Here is a 23,602-nt window from a genome sequence, read left to right on the forward strand (position 1 = left end):
TGCAAAATAGACCTGTTGTTACTACACCTACATGGTGCTTGTGGATATCTTGATCTTAAGAATGATAGTTGTTATATACGCGTTCCAAATGTCAATGGAAATTTAGAGACTCCAATAGACAAAATTCATCAAGTTGCAAAAGCTGGTTGCAAATTGTGTGCTGGACTAGGAGTATGGTCAAACAAGCTGTTACATGGACTGGGATTTTCCTTGACTAGCTGGTTAGAAGGATTGCTCCAAAGTATCATAGTAATTGTTGTGATTCTAATCATTCTGTGTATTGTTTTAAGCTGTAGGAAAAGACTTTTGTTCCAAGCCACAACTGGTTGATATGTGATGGTACTGAGAAATTATTGTGAGCCCTCTGAGTCTTTTTAAAAGAAAAGCCTTATAGTCTCAAAGGGGGGAAAATGTTACCTGTGTAAAACTGTATGTTTTGAGTGCCTCGGTTTTAGTGACGCTATTCAAGTTAGAGTAGATGTACTGCGTTTAAATCTTCTAAGGAGGCCAGGGAGTGCTGGCTTTACTATGTAAGCCAGATTACTTTGTATGAACAGTGCAGGCTTTACTAACAACTATGCCCTTAGGGAGGAACTAAATAACTTATAAAAAGGGCACATCCTGCAGAGAAAGTGCTGAAAGTTGGGTAATTGCCAAAGCAGCAGAGAGTCAGCAAAAATCTATGGTAACGGGGAAAAGTAAAGACGCTAGAGAGAAAGCGCGACCACCGACTCAATTTAAGACCTAAAAGACGTGTCGTCATCGTCCCCGTCGTGTGTCCCGTGTCCGCCCCCCTCCTTTTGAGTTTTGGCAGAATAATAAAACGACACTAACTTTACATCCAGATGGGGCATGTTATTAACCAGTGAGGGACAAAATGGTAAGAAACTAACCAGTGGTCACTACAGTACATACGTCCCCATGTCCGAGGCTCCCTAGAAACAAGGCGGGGGAGACTTGCCCAGGCCAGGCGGCGCACCCCGACCTCCATTTCGCGGCGCAGACACAGCTCCAAGGCCCAGCAGAAGATGGCTTCCTGCTGCTTGCCACCGCCCCGCGGCGGAGCGACGCGCCCCCCGCCCCCGCCTCGCCGCCTCACGACGGCCGGGTGCGGCGGGGCCGGGTGCGGTGCCGCCTCCCGCCGCGGCTGTGGGTGGGGTGAGCGGGCGGGCGGTGCCAGAGGCGGAGCCTGCCGCTCGGCCGCCGTGCGCCCGGGGCTGTGGAGACTGAGGGACGGGCGCCCGCGGCGGCCTCGCCATGACGGCAGCAATGAGGCAGAGGTTTGACCGGTTCCTGCACGAGAAGAACTGCATGACTGCCGTGCTCGAGCGGATCGAGAGCAAGACCGGCGTCAACCGCACCTACATCGCCACCGGTGAGCTCCAGCTGCCGCCCCCCGCCGGGTCCCCGAGGGGCCGAGGGGCGCCTCGCCCAGGGGCTGGAGGGCGGGGGCGGTACGGCCTATGGCAGCGGCCGCGCCCTTCCGCTCCTCCTCGTCCTCCCCAGGCAAGGCTGGGCGGCGACACGCCCCCTCCAGCGCCGCGGCGCGACGGGCCGCCCGCGCTAACGGCTCTCTGCTCTCTCCCTACACAGCCATCGTCGGCGTGGTGGCCGTCTACTTGGTGGTGGGCTACGGTGCGTCCCTGCTCTGCAACACCATCGGCTTCGGCTACCCCGCCTACGTCTCGTGAGTGTCAGCGCTTTAGCCCCTCTTTCCACGACGGGTGCATGTGTTACCCGCGGGAGAGAGAGCACGGCTGCAGAATCACAGCCCTGCGCTGGTGCACAGTCTGTCACGGTGGCATTTCAGAACCACGCTCCAAAATGATGTTTTTCCAGCCCACCCCTTTCCCTTAGCATGTATAGGTGCAAGGTGCTGAAGAAAGAACGAGGTTTCTTCCATTTGGCAAGTGTTACGTACCAAATTACAAATGGGAGATGCTGGGTAATTGCCACACTTGAAAACCAGATCGTGTAGGGCATTGTGTTTCAGCTTTCCGTTCCCAGCTTTGTCATCTTCAGTGAGAAGCTGGATCACTGTGTCTTGCCTGCTGCTAGTAACAGGAGGAGGAATCACAGTTGTAACAGCATTTGCTAAAACTCACTGATATTTTCAGTTGACACTCCCAGGTATGCAGGAACGCACTGATGCAGTGTCAGCATATGTTTGATGTGAATCATTAGGTCATATAACGGACAGGAGACAGAGTTGCATTAAGGAATGGTGTTTACTCCAAAACCACGTAGCTGATGAGAAGGTGGAGAGGAAGACACTGTAGCGCCCCTTGGGTGTAAAAGCGTTAAAAATACTTCATTTTTTAAAGGAAAACCTCCTTAGCTGTTTCGTTTCTAGGAATATCTGGTATCTTTCATGGACGTTATGTTGTTACTAGACCAAAATGGATTTCCTGTTAGGTAAGACCACAGCAGAGTGTGTTTGAAAAGACTTCAGAAATGTACTAAATAAAACCTTCTGTGTGGCCTAATACATTCATAAAATGGAAGTCCTTCCCAGCTATATTGTTGAAACACAGTGCCTGCCTTCTACACAACTCTGTTTAAATACAGTCAGCAACTTTAAAAACCATGTTCTCTGTAATTAGCTCCCAGGCAATACAAAATAGGTTCCTTCTCTTGTTTTTTCAGAGATGTGGGAGATTGACTTAATTTTAGACTCTCTTGAAATATCTTACAGTTGTGATGCTTACAACTAAGCAGTTTTCTAAATGCTGTTTCCAGTGAGTACTAATTTGGGAGATTATAGGCCAAGAGCTCTGGAGAAACTTAGGTTTTATTTTTCATAAGGCCATCTTTAGTGAAAAGATTAGTTAAAAGATATTTTTTTCATTAAAATCTGAAAGTGAAAAGAACAAGCCAACAAAGCTTCAGAACCTTAAAATAGTTGTGTAGGAATTAAGTTTATGTAATATTTTGTGTCTGACTTAGGTCACTACGAAATTACTTTCTAAAATCCTATTTAAATTTTAAAACTTGTTTTAAGACTGATTTGGGATTATATTTAAAATCTGCTGTTATGCAACAATGATGAATAAAAGCTTTTAGAACTATGGAGGCAAGACAGTAGCAAATCGAATATCAATAGTGGGGTTTTCTCTTGCAAAGTTTTTCCCTCCAAATCTGGAAAATTAATTTTTTAAAATCTTTTTGTAGGGTGTCTACCCCTTTTTCATGCTGTAAGGTGATTTTAAATGTATCTTAATGTGAAAAGTTACCTCCTGGATGTTAGGACTGGGGGGTGTTCTGGTTTGGTTTTTGTTTGTTTGTTTTTTTTTAGTAATAGGTGCAAATGCCATTGTCCTTGGCTACAGATTTCACTTAAACAAAAAAAATTATGAATAACATGCACATGAATACAATGCTAATTCTATATTTTCCAATTCATGCTCAGTTAATGCTTTCCCTTTAGCTGCCTTTTTAATGCTGAAACATTTTTAAGAGAAAATTATAATCTTGGGTGAAAACCTAGTTTAAAACACATGTGGTGTGTTGCATGCCAGTGTCTTTCAGTGGCAGCTTTTGGACAGGTTCAGCTCATGAAGCAGCTTTCTGACAACACAGGAGCACTCGATCCCCTCCCCTTCCCTTCCTTCCCAAGTACAGAGCTGGTACATAGCAGTTTCCGGCATGTGTTGCTCTGCTTGCAAGCCTGCAGAGCCAGCAGTGTGACTGCAGAGGGGACATGGCAGGGCAATGCACTAGTGCACATGTTTTCATGGTCCTGTTTAGTTTCCCCCTTTTTAGGAGTGAGGGGTGTAGATGTGGGCAGAATTGCTCTTGCCGGCCTGTGTAGTGTTACGGGATCAGTCTGACAGCAACACACTGGGACACCAGTGCTATCTTCTGAGATGGCTTTCAGCCTGGAGTCAAGCATGGGCTGCCTGACTGTGAAAAAGAGCAAGAATCCTCTTTGGTGATTACCCTTCTTCCACCATATGGGTTTATTTTTTGGTGCTACCATGCCACTCTCCATATCTACTGTAGGATCTCCATCCTAACGCAGGGCTAAGCTGCAAGAAGATAAAGCTGAACTACTGGAGTGATTCCTGCTTTCATTTTTGCTGCTCTGGATCCTGTACTGCAGTCAGGGTGCTGCCGATTGCTGTCCCCCATGCTCATAAAGCATAATGACGCAAAGCGTAAAGAACTCTAGCTGGGGTGGTTTATTTATTCCTCTCATTCTATTTGGTCTGTCCCCCTTGAAAAGACAGCTGAAGAGCCTGCTATATGAACTAACAGTAGTGAGTTCCTAGAACTGGGCAGAAGACAGCTTTCAGCATTTTTCATCAGCTGCAAACACCCTCAGATGGCTTTTGCTGTAAAAGCTATGGCTTCTGGAATAGGTGAGGAACTGTGAATGGAATGTATTGTGCACGCTGTTAGTTTTATGTTTACACAGGTGTTTCAACAATGGGTCCAGGCCTGAAATGTCTCAGAAGGGTACTGAAAGAGAAGCAGATTACTTTTCCTCAGTTAACTTACTTTCTTCTGTTGTGAAGTACATCAGTGTATCATTTCTGCATTGTCAGTGACTGAATTATTTTACTGAGTCAGGCCTCTGTTCAGCAGAAAAGACATTCATGAGGGAGTGGGATAGATGTTTGTGTTCTGCAACGGAGATCACCTCCTGTCCTCGTTATAGTTGTTTAAAATGGCAAATAGGCTACTGGGTGAGTGACCCGTTAAGCATGTTCCAAATCTGTTTTATTAGGATTTTAGTCTGAGTTACCTTGCTCACAGTAGTTGCTGTTCATCTTTGTGCTTGCCTGAAAGAAAATATATTGGGGGAAAAAAACAAATGCGCAAGAAGGATGCTCAGCTCAGATTTCGGTCTGTTCATACATGAAACCAGGACAGTTTTACAGATCTGCAGGAATCTGCCTGTCAGATGTTGTATGATTCTGTAATTTATTTTCTTTCATTTACACAGTTCCCTGTATTCATTGTCAGTGTGTGCTGTGCAGCTGGTGTGGATTTCAGTGGAGAAGTGCTGGAGGCTGTAGCTGCTGGGTTAGAGCTAGTAGATGGGGTGTGCCTGACCGGTGTGAAATGATGCAGCTGCGTGAGGCCCAAAGCCAACGCTGGGGGGTTGGGGGGGCAACTCCCTAGTTAATGCTTGTTCCAGTTTAAGGCAGGCACAGCTGTTTCCCTTCTCCTTCCCCTTTGTTCATGTTCACCTTCAGCTTTGCTTTGTGTAAGTCTTTAGCGGTTTTATACATGGAGGAGTTTCTTCTGTAGCAATAGAAAATCTTCCCAAAAATCCAAGGCTTTTATGCCGTGTCACCATCAAGGACCCACCTGAAGCTCTTAACATAGGCAAAATTAAGCAGTAGTTTTCCAAGTAAATGTTATCTGGCTGTTTTACAGTAAATCAGACAATCTGGATTAAAGTTTGTCATGTTCTCTAAAATTCCCATAGTTTTATTCCCTAAAATTCTGTTAAGTGCTATGTGATGAAGTAGAATAATCAAAAGTTGAACTTTAATATTTGTTTGCAGTACACCAGCATTGAAAAGTTTACCACAGATGATAGAAGCAACTTTTTATACTTGTAGCAAGTTTTAACTGCACAGGGCAATATTCAGACTAGTAGATGGAAGAAGTGAGTGTTGGCAGTATATAAAGAACATTGCCAGTATTTTCACTGCTGCTCTAAACTTTCCAGAGCTAGCCAGTTTAAATGTAGCTCCACCCATAGTCAGTGGTGGTTAACTGCCGCAAAAAAATTGGGAGTGCAAGCAGGAAGGGAGCCTTTGATGACTAAGAAATGCGTGCAAAGGATTGGAAATTTCAGAAATGCTGTCATGTTTGGTTTAAAAATTGCAAAGATGAAAATAGCTTTGGGCAGTAAGATGTCTGAACTTATTACTGATGTCTTCAAGGTGTTACTGTAAATTCAGTCTCAAAAGAACCCTCTAAGACTTAGTCTGAAGTTTTAGAAGACAGGCATTCTTTATTGCAATGCTGGATGCACGGGGGATCACCTAACGTGCACGCTGAAAGACAAAAGCGCACTTATTATATACAATAAAAGAAATGAATATTCATGTAATTTCTGAGAAGTACACACGTATTTTCAGAGGTGCATATGTTAATACGTTGTGCAAGCGTACTAAAATTCAGGGAAGCATCTCTGAGGGGCTCCCGGGGGGGGGGGGGAGGGGGGGGGGTTGGTGGTCTGTGGTGGTCCCTAGTGGTTGTTGAAGAGGTGTCTCTTAGCGTCCTTTCAATGAACTCAGTTTTTTTTTCATATAAGGTCTTGTCTTGGCTCATTGCTCTGTCTGTAAAGTTTCCCAGCTTTCTTATCTTTGACTGCCACAGGTGTCTCCTGGTTTCTCTGCCCTCCCCAGGATGTACCCATCACACTTGCAAAAATTATGTCCTTGGGCGCGTTCTTGTCTGAGGCCCCTTATGGCAATTGGCACCAACTGCTTGCAGGCATCAAAGAGAGAAAAGCAATATAGTACAATCATGCCTCTCTCTGCTTTGGCTAATTTTATGCTGTTACTTCAATTCAGCTGTTTTTACTATGTAAGTGTGGCTCGTGGCATTTTACAAACCGGAAACAATCTGGATTGATAGTAGAGAAGTATAAAACATGCAATTCAAGTCTTAATTTTTAATATTATCATGGTGTCTTGAGCCTGTCCCCTAGTTCCTTTGCCTCTTCTATACCTCTAAAACAGGAACATTGTTTTTCTTTGGTCATGGTTGTTTAGAAAATGTAAAATCATTTCTGCATTATTTGAGAGCTAGGGCAGCAAATTTGCTTTCTCTTAAAAAGTTTTGAGGAGAATGCTTACTTTTTTCCTTCATGGAAAAACACTACATGATATGCTAATGTTCACAAGTAATGCTCTGCTGCTGCTTTATAAAAGTGATTTGAGAGAGCTGGTGTATCTAACCAGATTCACAATGTTCAGTGTAAATGTAAGGAGAAAGTTTCCAAATCTGTCTGCACTTAGGCTGTTGCCTTTCCCAGCTGATACTCTTTTTGTGGGCCTTCGGATGCTAAAAAGTGTATTTTGATTTTTTTGTGTATATTCTGCCAAATCAGGTCTTCCAAACATACTTGCTTTTTGTCTTTTAGGTTTGAGTGCCATGTTTAAAATAAAAACCATCTTAGCTGTTGGTTGGACAAATGATGTGCTTTCCTTTCTAGAGATAGCAAGTCGTTAGATAAAAGAGAGTCTAATACTATGTTAACTGTAGGAAATTTTGAATTTATCTTAAATTTAGATTAAAAAGATAAAGGTCTTTGTTGTACAGATGGGTCCACAATCTGAATTAAACTCATTGAAAGATTTCCAGTTTATAATTGATGTAGATGCTATTTTTAGGGACTGCAGATATGTTTGAGACATAAATGAAGGTGTTTTACTAGACCTTCTTGGTCAAGATGCACTGCAGTACTGTACCTTGCATGCGCTCCTGTCTCTTAGTGTACTGTCATCTAGCGACTTGGCTGATGTGGGCCTACAGATGTTAAAGGAATAATTACACCTGTATCAGTGGGGTTTGCCGGGATATATTTTTAAACTACCCTTTCTCTGGTGAGTCACAATGTTTTTAACAATTAATGTGTAGCATTACCAATCCTAAGTGCTGAAGAAGTGAGCTGGAGTCAAAAAGTGAGATTTAAAAAACCAAAAAGTGGATTATTGTTGGTTGCTTTTCTTGTTTTCCTGTTTGTTTTGTTGTGATGATGTAGTCTAGTTACAATTTAAAAGTCTTTCTTCACAGCTATGAGACTGACACAGGAGAGCTGAAAACATCTTGCTATCCCAAAAGGAAGGAAACCTGCTTGTCACTATGCATACAATGACCAAGATACACAATTTTTAGATGAGGATAACGAGGCTGTCTTTGGCTGTTACAAGAAATGCGGACTTTGATGTGAGGGTCTGTGAACACTGTATAAAAATTAATTTTTTTTTTTAAAGAAAAATGACAAAATTTTGTTGCTACACAGCTTAGCACCTACCACTGTACTCATAAAGGAAATTCTTCAGGTCACTGCAAACCAGCCTCAACCCAGAAGTCAGTCCTCAGCCTAAAACTGGAATCCTTTTCCCACTCCCTGATGAGTCAATTTTTTAATTACATGCAGTAATTAAAACTGTAGTATTTTGTTTTTAGTTTAAAAACTCCTTACAGAGTCATTACCTCAAAACAGCACATTTTACCAAGGCAAGTCTGAAAATGCACCATGATTTCATGCTTTACTGTACATTTGTATACATGAAGGCCATACTATAATTCTTTTGCCAGCATTGCAGTAAACAGAACTGAAAAACAGTGGTAGAGCTGTAAAAAAATTACGCTTGAAATATAGTCTCCACAATGCGGCATAGGTTGACAGGAAAATGTAACTTTAATTCTTTCTGTATTGTAAGCATGTAGCAGGGTCCCAGTTCTTTTCCATTTGATCATAACAGTACTGTTTGATCTCTGTGCCTGCACCCTAAACAGTAACAGCTGTGGAGAGGCAACCAAAGCATGTGAAACCATTTTTTCCCTCTAACAAAGCTGGCTCTCAGAAGTAGAGAAGTGTTGTGTTGTGGATCTGTAGCAAGTGGCTTCCTCTGGTGGGGTGCAGCATGTCTGCGCTATAGAGGTAAAATGTGGCTTTTCCTGAAGCTCCCTCACTGTGTGCCACTTCTCTTTCTTGTCAGTATCTTCAGGACAGACAACCTGAAACAATTCTGTAATATAAGATGGGATTAGACATCTCCAAAACAGGGCTTTTAGACTCTAGCTGGCAGTGTCTAACTGCTAGTGTGGACAAGTACAGCCAACAGTGAAGCTGGTAAACCTTAGCCTGAGACTGCATGTGCAGGTGAGCTCTGCTGAAGGCCACAGTGACCCTCCTTGCCTGTGTTAAGGGTGGAAGTGGAGGAAATCCCCCTTCCAGAGAGAGTGAACGGACAGCTTCTCCAGGAGTGGAGAGCTGAAGCCTGCCGGAGCTCCTGCTGCACAGTACCAGTCACATTGCCCGGCCTGTGTGGCAGAACACGCAGTAACCAAATGGTCTGGCAGGCTGCACTGAAGCATGTTAATCCCAGCAAAAAAGCCTGCATGTGCGTGGGTGTGTGTTTGGGGGAAGCTGGTTTTAACCTGAGGCAGAACTGGGGAACTGACTCATCATGCAGCCCTACAAATACTTGTTCTGGAAGAGACCAGGCCAAGAATGTGCAGAGAGCAATGAAATGAGATGGTTGCTGCTTTTTTTTTTTTTTTTTCAGGAGTCTAGCTTTGTGCTGAGTTAACATGTGCTCTGTAGGACTCACTTCACTGGTGGGCAAAATGGCATGTGCTCCTTTCATTGCCTCAGTCTCCATTTTCTTTGAAGAAATGAAGGTAGAACCCTTTGTACTACTGTCATGTCTGTTGTTGTCTTCTTATAATATGTGTCCCTGCACAGACAGTGAGTCCCCCTTGTTATCCTTCATGAATTTGTGTGCTCCCATCTTCTAGGTATACAGAATTTTGAGAGGGAACATAGTAGACTTACACTGCAGCAGTTGTGTAAGTGCATTTGGCAGGAAGATGTTTTCAGTATCTGCAAATGCATGACTCTGCTACTGAAGTCAGTAAGGAGGAAGAAGGATGTAAGACAGAAGGCTTTTAACTGATGGATGAAAATGTAGAAGAGAAAACGGTAAAGCAAATACAAATACGCAGGTACTTGTTTCACTGAAATGATGCAAGATGTCATGGAGGCAGCCTGCCAAGATGAGTCTGAAATGAAGATGACAAAGAGGCACCAGACTGAGGAAGTCTGGTGCAATGGAGTGTTGATCCCACAGGGGTGTCTGGATAGATAGCTAGAAGTAAATTATTTTTGAATTGCCACAACCTGGTGTAACAAGTTGGGGCAGACCAATAAGTATAAACTCTAGAAGTACAGGTAATTTCAAGGGGTTTTTTAAAGTTAAATGGGGGGAAAAAAGAGTTGTACTTGGTTAAGAGGGTCAGAAATATGCCTGCCTACTCATTTAGTATAACACTGATTAGAAAACTGAAGGAAGGATACACAAAATGGTCCAGTCTTCCCTAACTACAACATAAGCACTGTGCTTAATGGAGGCTAATCTTTTGTCTTAAACTTAAAACTATTTATACAAGAGTCATCAGGTACACCTTGTAAATTGCAGGGATTTGAGTGATCGCATGAGACTAGAGCAATAAAATTTGACATTTCTTTCTTTATTTCTGGCTTCCACATCTAGACTCAGCTAAAAAACAAAACCACAAACAAAAAAACACAAAAACACCCCAAACTCATAACTGGTGTACTTATAATATGCTTATTCTGTGAGTACTGTATGTGTGAATTAACTCTAACAATGATTTGTTATGCCAGGTGTAATTCAGGAGTGTATAACAGTGTCTTCTTGGAAAAGAGATGATTTTTTGTTGAAGTGAGTCACATGCTTTAAGTGAAAGAACTCAACTTGGCAACTTACTAAAATTAGACCAGTGTCTGTTACTATCAGGTAACAGGATAAAATAACCACACTGGATCTAGAGTTCAATTTGATTGATTCTAGGATGCACACAGTCAAAATTGAGCTGGTACTCTGATACTGTAGCTACATAGCTGATACGAGCCCTGGGCTACTAGAGGGCATGGCAGCCTCTGGCCTTCCCCATTGGCATCACCAACTATGGGGTTATTGGGGAACAGATCTGGCAAAAATGAAGTTTTTACTTGTCTGCCCATCTGTCTGCATATTGCAGTGATGGCCCACAGCAGGCCATTTGCACTGCTGAACAGACATCTGTTTTTAAAATAACTGAGCTGTGGTGTTTACCATCCAGTCTGTTGGAAGCTGTTCCTAGTGACTGCTTTTACCTCCAATTTGTGGAACTACTGTATATAGTTGATGCTTTTTTTAAAGTCCTCTACAGTTAGTGTGTAAGCACCATATAAAATTTTGTGATGTGTAATTACTACACATAGCTATCATGGAATTTAGTCAAATCAGTATTCAAAAAACTTACAAAAACATCTCCTCTCTTTTTAAATTTGAAACTGTAGGCTTAGGATGTTCCTTCCTTTGTTAAGGAACCTTAATGTTATGTGCTAATGAGACTGACTTGCTTTTGCACATAAATAACAATTACAAGAAGACTATCCTAAAGTTGGCTGTACTGTCAGTGCCTCTTGTTCTGTATCTTTCTTACTTATTGATGGAGATTGCATTTTGAATATCAGACTGATTGATTCATGACTTAACACGATGAAGAATAAAATGTTCTTGGCTTGAAGTAACATGTGTGATGTATCTCCTAAGGTTGTGTAGAGTATTACACCAGGATAATGCCTAATAATTTACAGAATATCTTAATAAGTCTAATTAGGGTGGGATTCACATGTTGAAAAGAGTATAGTTATAAATGAATAAAAAACCTGTCTATTCAGATACTCTACATAGCTTACTGTACTTACTTGTTCTTGGATAAGGACTATTTTCTTACTATTGAAATAGTGTGTAGGTAGCAAAGGATGGAAGCAACTTTGGCCCTTTCATTTAACAGGGATGTTAGACTGGATTTCCACTGGCAACCTCAGCTGAGGAACATATTTCTCATTCAGAAGCAGAATATTTGTAAAATACTTTGCCTTTCCTCGACTTCAGTTAAAACTTTCATTCACTCATGGCCCTGTTATATCCTGCTTTTTCCTTCCTTTCCTCCCACTAAATGGGATTGGGACTGGAGTCATTTCTAACAGATGTGGTTCATGCCCTTCTTTCAGAGCTGACGTGGCTGTTACCTTAGTGGGTGTGGTACAGGTCTGTCACCTGAGCTTGTCTCACGGTGCCTACCTAGATCAGATTATTGGAGAAGGAGGGGAAATGTGCTGTTTCCTACAGTGTGCAAGAAAACACCACATATGGATTTAATGCTGCATGTCAGCTGGTTAAATCAGATGGGGTTTTGACTACTTGTAGTACTTGTGACTTGGCTTGTGACTCTGATCGTGAAAGTGTCTTGTTCATGTATTCCCTTCAAGAGAGCACCTTAAGGAACTACAGCTGCAGATGGTGAACATTCAAAGGGAACACACCTATGGCACTGCGTTTAGGAACTCTCAAAGGCCATCCATTTTTACAGGAGAGAGGAAAACAGCGTGCCTCATTAACACGGTGATATGCCATCTGCCCTTTGCCATAAAATTGGAGATTCTAAGCTTTTTTATGAAAACCGATTTTCATGATTACTAAGATGACTTTGATAATGTTAAAAATAAATTAAACAATGCTTCCTTAAATCCATGGATGGCTTCAGAGGATGACTGGAAAACAGCAAGACTGTTAGCGTTTTCACTGCAAAGCATTCTCTCACAAATACCAAGCTAACATGCTTACTGTCTTAAAATAAATGTTCCTCTGTATGCCTCTAAGGGATAAGTTGTCAACAGACCCAGAGAAATTCACACAATGAACCACTACAGCAAGTTTTCCTTAACACTGAGAAACTTTGCAATTAGTTCCTTTCTCTCCTCTGTCTATCCACCACTCTAACTTCCCTACTAGTCACTTGTACTTTTTCTTTCCCTCTAGAAGTACAGCTTCACACCTTGAAAATAGATCAATAGCTCTCTCCCTTACCTCCTGTTTTGTTTGGGGATTTTTTTGTAGGGCCCCCTCACTGGCAGTATTAGAATACCTGAGAGGTGTGGCCATAGAAAAAATGTGGTTTATAGTGGGAGGTCAGGAGCAGCTGAAGTTGATGCTGCCTTTGAGCAGACCACCTGGACTACCATTTCCAAACACTGTGTTGTTAGGAACAGCAGTAAGCAGACCTGCTGCTATCTGCCCGTGGAAAACCAGTTCTTCCAGTCATGCTGATGCAGTACCTCAGTAATAGCACGTTACTGTGCATGATGGGGTATGACAAGGGCTGTTGTTCTTCCCATTGCAGAGCCCTGCTAGCCAGCCATAAACTCTAATGGAAATAATGCATAAATTAAGCGTCTGATCCTCGTATTGCATTTCAGAGTAATTCAGTGCTGTAGCTACACCAGTTCTCTGTGCATGTGGTGGGTTTGCCAGTGCTTTTGCCAAAACATAAGGCATGTCACACAATTGATTTTTTCTTTTTTTTTTTTTTTTCCTTAATTTACAGAACTAGGAAGTGGCAGAGTCCAAAGGGTTTCTCAATTCACAAACCAGGACATGTACTCACAGCCAGCCATCTATCTGATTTCTATTTTGTTAACCTCCCTAACTCTTAATCTTTTTTACAGACTAAAAGAAAACTTTGCACCTTTGATATATCCCGCAGATTGTGCTTTAGCGACAATACAGCTGATATTAAAGAAATAAGTTATAAAATAATTAAAACTAAATTAATTAAGCTGAGTCTACAATCTTAATGCTACTGCGTGAGTGGAGAGGACAAATGCTTTTTAATACTCTTAAGCCTCACATTATCAGGCTTACAGTTGCTAGCATATCCTTCTAAAACTTCTTAGAGTGCTAATCTGGAATTTAGCAAGTCCAGAGTCTCCACTTCACTACTTCTACTGAAGGAAGCACATGTGCGTCTTTCTTTCAACTTCCTTTTTTTAGAACTGTATAAACTTGAAACTGCATTCTCCTAGCAGTTGGAGAACAAAAACCCAGTTAGTCATTATGCAGGAAGCCCAAGACTTTACTAGAGGTTACTCCACCCTGTTCTCAATACTCTAGTCTGCATGAGAATTTGCAAGTCCTGTAGCAATGGATCTGAGGAGCAAAACAACTGGTGATGCAGATACATAGGCCTCACTGTATGGGGCAGGGTACTGGATCTCATCTGCTTCTGTAGACCAGGTGCTTGTTAGTTAGAGCAAATCTTGTACCTTTTCAAAGAGGAATCCAGCGCATGTACAGTGTGAGTAAAGATATTTGAGGTTAACTTTAAAATACCGAACTAAATTTAATATTTTTATCTAGATGCTATTTGCATCAGGAGGTGCAGGTCTGTTATCCCAGTAAGAAAGACATCAGATTCTGTAAAGCTTCATTTAAAATGCTATTTGTTAGAGCTAACACTATAAGGAAACAGAATAGTACAGACAGTCTTATATCCCTGTAGATGCTGGGAACTCCCAAGTTGTGCAGCACTGAATGGGTCTCCAATCCACACACAGCACACTGTGCAGACCTCATCTGTAGACAAGGTTACCCCATTTTGATAATTTAAGCTGTTGTAGGATTTGTCTTTCAAGACAACAACTCTATTCATCATTCCTGCTGTCAAAGAGGGAGGATGTTCACTGCTGGATGCAGGCAAGGCCACACAGGTGGTGTAATCACTGGTACCCTCTGGGATCCTTTGTTTCAGGTGAGCCTACTGAATTTATCCTGTGACCAGGGAATTTGTGCAGCACAGTGCAGGCCTGAAAAGCCAGGCTGTATGTGCAGCACAGGCCTGGGTTTACTCAGGTTAACTGTTATATGGATCACTAATGCTTCAATGTACGGTAGCCTTCTGGTGAGGATTATCACAATGCATCCAGAACTGGAACTGGCCAGAGTTTATCCCCTCTCTTCCCTGTCCCATGAACTGCCTGATGAACAAGGTCAGGATGATCACGTTTTTTGTTTGAGTTTTTTTTTGTAATCAGAGAGCTAGAAATAGTTGGAGTATCTTATTCTTTTTGAAGTCTGACATGTAGGGAGAAGCTTTGCTGTTCAAAGATCTTGGGCATATTGTCTGTATGATAGATACTACTTAGTTCTCTTTAGAGCATGTAGAGAAATTATGAGGATTCACATGTAACAAGAAATCTGAGTCATTAAAACTTCACCATTATATATGAGACCAATGCTGATCTGCTTACCTGTTTTGTTTTTGTTGCAGAATCAAGGCCATTGAAAGTCCCAACAAAGATGATGACACTCAGTGGCTGACTTACTGGGTTGTGTATGGCGTTTTCAGCATAGCAGAATTCTTCTCTGATATCTTTCTGTCCTGGTTCCCTTTCTACTATATGCTAAAGGTATGTTAGTTCATGTGACCCCTCTCCTTAATTGAGACCTTTAATATAACTGATTTAACGTCTTCAAGAGTGAATAGATGACAACAGATGCCTTTGGAATCAGTCCTGGGTCAGACCTTATTTTTAGATGCTAGTTACATGTAATTTAGCACTATGAAAGTGATCTGTTTACAGTGAGTGGTTTTGTGAGGCAAGAGGGGAAGTTGGGATGGGTGGCAGAGAGAGGACTGTCATGTTTTAGGAAAAAAGATTGTGTAGCTGTGTCACCAAAATGGGATAAAAGAACTTATCGACACCAATTTGATGTAGATAAGCAGACACTCCTTTATTAACAGCCAGGTGCACAGGGGAGTCGTCTCACCAACAACGCACACCCAACTTGTGTAACATACTGCTTGTACTGGATACAGTAATACATATTAATCAAGTTCTCATACATAAACATGTTAACTCCCATAACTCATTTTCATATTCCCACCCCTTTCCGGTCATGCGCACTCGAGTCCTGAAATGAGTCGGGGGGCTGCTTTTGCGACCACCACGGACTACTGACTCAAAAGAAAGACCCCCCAGTGTCCTTGACTCAAGGACTTTGGCTCACATTGCAATTTTAATGTGCTTCGAGGCCCTTTCACAATACAACTTTTAAAACACCTGGTCTACAGGGCAATAAATCATCCTTACCGAACAGTCTAACAATGGTACCTCGTCCAGCAGTGTAACTGGTTGTATGGTTACTTTAAACAACATCTCTATGACTACTTAAAACATTACACCACTATCTTTTATAAAAACCGATATTTCTGTGAGATTCCATTTAATTGATTAGTCCTAATCATTCCTTAGCAAAATCACCAAGAATCATCAACTCAAATTAATGACAAATCAGTAACAATCAGTAACAGCTGTACTATGGAAAGACAGTTCTTTGACTTGATGTTCAGATCAATTTGGGCAAAATGACAGCATGTGGTAAACCCTAGTGAGTGGCTCTGTTTTTGCTTTAAGTGCATTAGTGGAAGTGGAGAGTAAAATCACAAAGGCAGCAAAAGGAAGTATTCATATCTGTGCTATTGGGAGGAAAGAAGGAAATTGCAACATAAGAATAAGGAAATGGCAGATATCAGAGGAGCTTGTTGCTAATGTGCATTTGTTAGTGGGTTTGACTACAAACAATGATTTGCTTAACTTCGAAGCTTTGTTTGTCAGCTAAGGTGTGAGTGTATTGTCAATCAACTTTAATGTGTTAAATTATTCCATGAGATAGCCAATTACCATGTATGCCCTTGAGTAGAAGACATTCTTGCTTGCTGGAGAGTCAGTTGTTTAGCTTAAAGAACTTTTTCCTATTTTCTGTTTCAATATGCTGTTCTGTTCCTTCTCTTTCACTTTGTTAGCCTGGTTTAGCCCCACCAAAGTTCTTGAAAGGGTTTGCTTGCCAGCTGTTGTGGTGGGGTCATTTAAAATTTTACCAGTAAGGTCTGATGTTGCCAAATGCTTTTTCCAGGAAATGCCATATTGTAAAGACAAAAACTGACTTGGACAGCTTCGTTACACTTCTGCATTGTTCCTTTTGAACCTTTAACAGGCATTACCTGTGCAATCATTTGGGCACTTATTTCCCTAGCTCTCTAAGAAAAAGCACATATTTAAACTACTGCTTCAGGCTAAAAATATTCTGGTCTGTCTCACAAAGTTAATTCTCCCCCCCCCCCCTTTTTTTTTTCCTTAATCAAAAATGAAAATATGTGTTCCATTTTAAGCTTAATGGTTTTGCAGAGTTTTAAAGAGGAATCTGGTAATTTTGAAGTTTAGCATGGGTAACACATTTGTGAAAGTTTTACTGTTTTAATTTATTAAGACCAAGCCAAATAGTGATCAGAGTGCAAGCTCATCTAGTCTGAATAGAATCCAAAAGGATTTCTTACAGCACTTGGAAGAATCTGTTCTTAACCAATACGCGATTATTTCACATCCCTAACTTTGCCTTATAGTTTAGCAGGATTATGACTTTACCCATTGTCTGTGGTGATGTATACTTACAGTTCTAAATTCATACAGTGTATTTTCAGAGCTTCCTTTCTAACTTCTTGGTCATAAAAGATGTGGCAGTTATTTCTTCATGCCAGCACAGCACTCTTTCCAAAGAGCATGCAGTTGAAAATCAGGTTGTCCTAACAAATAAAGACCAACCACAGGTGGCTCTGATAATACCGTATCAGAAGTACCATGTATACATCAACAGAACGATACTTTTCTCAGTTCAGCAAACACAAGGAAGCAGTTATGGTAAATGCACAGTTTTCTACAGTAGCTGCTGAAGGCACACAGAAGTCAAATATTTACTCTCTGTAGTGGGTAGTAGGAGGGGTTTATTTTTGTGATAGAAAGGCAGACAGAAGGTGTTGGCTGAGAATCAACATTGCTGACTGGGTGGAAGGGTGGAAGTTACTTCATGTGGGGAAAAGGAGGAAGCACACAGCTTCCAACTTTCAGTCTATCCGTGACTAAAACCTCTTGTAGGGTAGTTTGTGATGTCTCTTTATGATGTTATGAAATAGAAGTCCAGATACATCATTCATGCAAATTCCAAGCTCACTTTCATTTTCCAAATATACTAAATTTGCATATTCACATGTATTTGATACAGCTTGTAGCTTCCATTCCAGACTGAGTTTTCACTGCTCAATATTTCTATATACCTCGATGTGCAGGGCTGAAACACTGATCATAGCTGCTCCCATATTCCCCTAAGTCCAGAGCCTAGGCTCTGTGATCTCAAAGCTTTCAGCGCACTAGTAGTTTTTATAGATGGGAGAAAAGCATGTTCAACAACTTCTTTGAATATGTTACGATATTTGCATGTACTTTTGTTCTCCAATTGACAAGTGTTCTGAGATTTCTTGGGTTTTGTGGCTTTTCTGTAATGCCTACTTTTTATTTGTCTGCTTTTTTTCTCTGAAGCACAGGACATGCATGCAGCTCATGATTTCATGTGTATGTGTATCAGTTTTTCAATATTTCTGTTAATATTTAAAGATTTCTTTGGCATTCAGGTATTAAAATACTGTAGCCAGTGGAAGTACCAGAAAGGCGCATTCTTGGTAGTGGGAAGGAGAGGAGATTCCTGACTCTACTAACAGTTCTGTCTTGAAATACTAGAATACTATTTCTGAACAGAGTTCCTAGCAGGCACGTCACAATGGGTGCATTATGCGTGCTGCTGCTATGAAGCACTCAGTCCAGTGAAGGAGGAGTTGTCATTATGAGTGTAGCAATGTGCCAAATGTGGCAGTCTGATTCTGCTTAAAGACAGAGATCCTCTCCTCTTGCTCATGCACCCCATGCAATTAATTATTGATTTTGACTAAAGAGCTACTTCAGTTCCATTAAACAGAACACCTTGTTTTAATGACTGCAGTTGTCTGTTAGGAGTCTGTTCATATTTGTGGTTATATGAGGTGTATCTTGGGTTTTGATAGTTTTCTGTCTGTAGAAGCTTGGAACTGGCTGTGAGCATGCTTGCTGTGTTTCTTAGCAGCAGTCATTTCCTCTGCTGTAGTGACAAACCCAGCTGTATTGGGTTTTGTGCTGCCAGGGCAAACAGCTGCTGGCACTAGGTCCAAGTGGGTTAGACCCAGCTCAGATGTCTGCCCAAGGCAGTCACTCTATTACATGAATTCCATTCCCTCCTCTGGCTAGTCTGGAGGGTCACAAAGAATATAGGTTTGGGGTTTGGGTTTTTTCCAGTTAACAATTTTACCACTCTGAGCTTTCTGGACCTTTTTACAAACCACTTTATTTTTAATAGTCTGTGTTAGTTCAGTTTCATGAAAGACAAAGGAAAAAAATTTATTATTGTTATTAAAAACAAGTATTTGGGTGTGGTTCAGTCTTTCTGTGGGAAATCAAAAGTATAAGGGGAAGTAGAGGCAACAAATGTCTGGCTAGGTGCAGTGGAATTCTGAAAGGATGCTGTAATCGAACTAGATTCTAGGAAATGCTTTTGCAGTATGCACTGTACTGGAAACCTCATAAGTAAGTAAGACTGCTTATATTTTTTAAATTACTTTCAGAAGCTCTAGCACATGCAATGAAGCATCTCTTTGGCTCCTATAGATACTGCTGTGAAAACTGGAAAACTTCTGAAATCTAAGCTATTTAAATAACCGCTACTGTATTTAAAAGCAGACTTTTAAGTTGCTTATGGTTTTATTGTAGTTTGAATGCCTAGTTTGATTTTTTTGTGCCTAACTTAGGTGATTGTGTGGTGGGTTTTCTTTCAGGAGGAAGAGTGGAGGTTTTGTTGTTACTGTGTTTTCTCCTCTCTCCCTCTCCTTTCAAAAATGTGTGGACACCCTCAAACATCTAATCATGTCTAACATCAGAACAAAGCACATTTTGGCCGAGGCAGTTTTGGGTTGTGTTTTAAGAAAAGGTGGTCTATGAAAAGCTGTTCTGCCTTTATTTTCTGGAGAGGCTTTTGACACAGAGTAAGTGCAGTTTTATCCTGTAAAATCTTTTTATATATATACTTTCAGAGCTCAAGCAAATTTAGTTATGGCATTTCCTGTCTCTTAAATGTTTTGATCTTCTTTTGCATAGCTATCTTCATATTATGTATGACAGAACTGAAGACAAATAAAGGTGCTTCAGTAGTAAAGACATATTTGTAATACATGTAATAGCTGTCTTTCCAGTCCCCTTTGTAAAATACAGAAATATTACCCCCCACATATGGTGTTCAGGGTTTTTTTTTTTCCCCAAGAGAGCAGATTGTGCTATAAAAGCTATACCTAAACTGTGCAATCCAAAATCATTACCCTTGTCTGTGCAGCTTGGATGTGGCTTTCCTCCTTGTCACTTTAGCTCTGGGATGCACAGTCCTATTCTTTCCCCTGCTGCATTTTCAAAGCAGAGAGGACAGGGATATGTTTTGGCTGGATTTAGGTGGTTTAGGGTTCTAGACCTTCAGTCAGGCCTGTGCCACATAGTTTAGAAGTAGCCAGAGAGACTGTCTAAATCAGGTTTTAGACTTCTACCTTAAAAAAGAAAAAGTACATGCAATCTTGATACATCTGTTACCAGATTAGCTTTACTGCTACAGTGCTTCTCCTTTATCCTATAAGTATCAGTGAAATTATTCCAATATAAATATTCACTGTGTGTAACTATACTGATGTGCATACTTACTGGACTGTGACCATACAAAATAAAGGGGATGATGTACTGTTTTAAGTACACTCAAGTGTGTGGCAAAGTTAGGAAGGCACTCTACACCTTGTCTCCTACTTGTTTCTTCTACTGAAGCAGATGTTCTCGTTCCTTGTAGTGTGGCTTCCTGTTGTGGTGCATGGCTCCAAGTCCTTCTAATGGAGCAGAGTTTCTCTATCATCGAATTATCCGGCCTTTCTTCCTGAAGCATGAAGCTCAGCTTGACAGTGTTGTTAAAGACCTGAAAGACAAGGCTGCAGAGACTGCAGACACCATCACTAAAGAAGGTGAGGAAAAGACCATTCACTAATAACATCAAGTAGGAGGAATTTCCCTGAGCAGCTCATAATATTACAGTTAATCATCATATGGGGAAAAAAAATTGTAAGACTATGTAAATTGTAATGGAGAAATTATATTTGGGTGAAGATGCCAGGAAAAGAGGATTGCAGTGGATCTTACTTTCTAGGAGTGCAGTTACTCTAGAATGAGTGCAAGCTGTATGAGTGGAAGAAATGGCTAATTATTTTGTGTGTCTTCCCACCACACATATCACTATAAACATTCTCTCTAGAGGCAGGTCCAAACATCTTCACGAGATATCTTTCGTAAATACAGTTATTGTTTCAGTGTATTCTTGTATCTGCTAAAATATTGTCTCAAATACCTGGCTGTATAGAAGGGCTGCCAGCTGTGTAGGAAGGCAAATCCTTTAACTCCAGTAAACAGCAACATGTGAAATTAAGTTTTCCCATCTATAAGTTTTTTTCTTCTTTATACTTTTCCTTCCTCTGGAGATCAAAGAATTTTGAGCCCACTCTTAAAGAAATTACTTAGTTTTTATTTGGTTAGAATAAATGGTATCACAGCCTGTAGATTGCTTAATTTTTCCTTTTATTTTCTTGTATTCTGTAGTGGACCTTTGTACTCTAAAATGTCTGATGACAGCTTTATGAATAAGAGAAAGAAATGTATTAAGTAGCTAAAATAAAGGTTTATTTAAATTTCATTTGAAAGGAAACTTATTTGTAAGATATTTCAAAGCACCTTAAGTCTCCTTTCCCCCAAATAATGCATGCAGTCTCCTTTCCTTTTACCAACTTCAGCAGTTTTCCTGTCATCATCTAAATGATCTGCCTTTCCCAACTATGCTTGGAAATTTTGGTGCATGACCTTTCCTGAATCATTATTGTTAGACAGTTATCTTAAATAATGTTCTTCCATGTCGCACAAGGGATTTTTCTGACCTCATTCCATCACTTACTCTTTCTTTTTCCTATTTTTATACATAAAGATTTCCACATACATATATTTTTTAAGAAATCATGCACACACATACGTGCGTACACACACACACACACACTAAGCATTATTCCAGTCCTATTTCATTAGTTTGGTAGTGTATTCCTTGTGGTAAACCTGTATGTCCCAAACACTGTGAGCAGCTCTAATTTATTGATATTATGAGTTGTAAGTCAGTCTGTGCTTTTTACTGTGCTTCTTGCTTAATGGTTTATTTTTTAAAATCTTTATACGATCGGTTTTATCACTGTCTGTGTGTATTTGTATACAAAAGCTATGATTTTCTTTTGTGATGTTTCTTTTGTGACCTAAAAGAAAAATATTTTTTTTTTTATGCAGCGCAAGAACACCAAATAAGCCACTTCATCTGTGGGCCTCTAAGATTAAACTTGCTTTTATTTTTCTGCAGCCAAGAAAGCAACAGTGAACTTACTGGGTGAAGAAAAGAAGAGCACTTAAACTATTAACTGGATAAAGTTTCCCTCCTTTATGAAGCTTGATGTTACTGGGAACTGTGGTATAATTTTAATAATATTGCCTTGGAAACATTTTGATATATTAAAGGAATGTGTTGTAAGTTTGCTTACTACTTTGCTGTGTCTATAGAAAGTAAGCATTTTTATTTAAAAACAATGCAGTGGGTGGTGTCTGAAGCTTAATGAAAATATTTTATTCTTTTTCCTGCAGAAGAAATCTTCTAGTAATCTCTTTCTGCAGTAACATAAATAAAAAGTGTATATCCCACAGGCTCTGCACTTTAATTGTCTCTTTGTGTATATAATTACTCTTAACACTTTGATTGTGGTGCGTCTGGTAACATGAAGCTATTGTATAAGAAAAATACCAGTCTGAACAGATCTTCTTCAATATACAGGGAATTATCATGAGAGATGGCAGAATGATGTATTCCCCACCAGTAAGGTTGTAAATGATGAAATTACATATTCTATGCACCTGATGATAGAGATTATTCACTATTGCATGTTTTGTTGTAACACAATATTTGGTACCGTGTGTGTATTCTTAAATGGATAGATACTAAATATAGGAAAGAGTAACTTCATTCAGGTGATCAAGCTTATATTAGCATGAAGTAATTTGTCAGAAATGGATGCATTAAATTGCACAAGATTAGCACAAGATGATGAAAGTACAACTCCTTGTCTCTTCTTGCTAAATAAAGTTGTCATCCAAAATTGTTAACAGAGCCTTTTAAGATCACACTCAAAAGCTTTTGCTAAGCAGCGATACCATTGCAGACACTTTTTTCTAAAGTCCTCTTGAAATATTAACTGCCTTGGGTGTCAGTCCCCAGAACTACTTCATTAATGGGATGGACTACATCCTCCATGAGCTTTTTCTGCTCATAAAAATCTGGAATTCCTTCTGACTGTACTAAGAACAACTTGCACAAGCACTGAGACTTCCTGAATAGAAATGCTGCTGTTGTTACTTGATTATGTTCCTGACCAATCAGTAAGAATGCAACCAAAGTTGTTAAGAGAATAAAGGCTTTTTTGCAATCAATGGAAAGGAATTTTTTTTTTGGTCTGTATCTGTATTTACTCTTTCATACCACAGTATTTTCAACAAATTCATCATGAATTACTGAAATCTCCCTGTTCTTATCTCTATGCTGACTTTTCTTTGAAGCCTGCAGTAATGCTGTGACAGTTCTTAACTCACAGAACATGCAGACAGTAAGAAGATTTTGATACGATAAAAAGTGATTTCTGGTCCACAATCTTAAATTCAAAAGATATAACAATATAGACTTTTGAAGACACTTGGTTTTATGCAACAAGTTGGTATATGAACATTCACTGTAAGTTTTCAGATGCAAACACTGCAAAAGAATGAAGCACATTGCAAGTTTTAAATTTGAGATACATGTATTATAAGAAGAGATATAAAAGTGTCTTAAAAAATTTAAGCTTTAAGCTGGAAAATACAGCCCTTATGGCTGTCAACTTGGGCAGGAAAATATGAGACCCACTGTGCATCATTTTCTGTAGGACAGCATGCAGTTTTTCATTTGAAGGAAAAAATGTAAAATACTACACCTAATCA

General features: G+C 40.3%; 1 protein-coding gene and 1 long non-coding RNA gene across 2 annotated transcripts; both read left to right on the forward strand.

Annotated features, from left to right (window-relative positions):
• The first annotated feature begins 1,150 nt into the window (after positions 1-1,150).
• On the forward strand, positions 1,151-23,059 carry REEP5 (receptor accessory protein 5). The gene is made up of 5 exons (XM_074813521.1): positions 1,151-1,375; positions 1,594-1,687; positions 14,878-15,016; positions 20,349-20,517; positions 21,942-23,059. The coding sequence occupies exons 1-5, from the start codon at positions 1,258-1,260 to the stop codon at positions 21,989-21,991; spliced, it is 570 nt and encodes a 189-aa protein (XP_074669622.1). The 5' UTR covers positions 1,151-1,257; the 3' UTR covers positions 21,992-23,059.
• On the forward strand, positions 6,203-11,292 carry LOC141918704 (uncharacterized). Its single transcript, XR_012621779.1, has 2 exons — positions 6,203-9,378; positions 9,496-11,292. It is a non-coding gene; the product is annotated as an uncharacterized LOC141918704 (long non-coding RNA).
• Positions 23,060-23,602: the final 543 nt, after the last annotated feature.

The sequence above is a fragment of the Strix aluco genome, chromosome Z (assembly GCF_031877795.1).
Source record: "Strix aluco isolate bStrAlu1 chromosome Z, bStrAlu1.hap1, whole genome shotgun sequence".
Lineage (NCBI taxonomy): Eukaryota > Metazoa > Chordata > Aves > Strigiformes > Strigidae > Strix > Strix aluco.

What these genes read in the sequence shown, in the direction of transcription:
- REEP5 (XM_074813521.1), top strand. Translation starts at nt 1,258, where the DNA reads ATGACGGCAGCAATGAGGCAGAGGTTTGACCGGTTCCTGCACGAGAAG. An exon ending in GGCTACCCCGCCTACGTCTC is followed by an intron (nt 1,688 to 14,877) that starts GTGAGTGTCAGC and finishes TTTTTGTTGCAG; the next exon opens with AATCAAGGCCATTGAAAGTC. An exon ending in CTTTCTACTATATGCTAAAG is followed by an intron (nt 15,017 to 20,348) that starts GTATGTTAGTTC and finishes CGTTCCTTGTAG; the next exon opens with TGTGGCTTCCTGTTGTGGTG.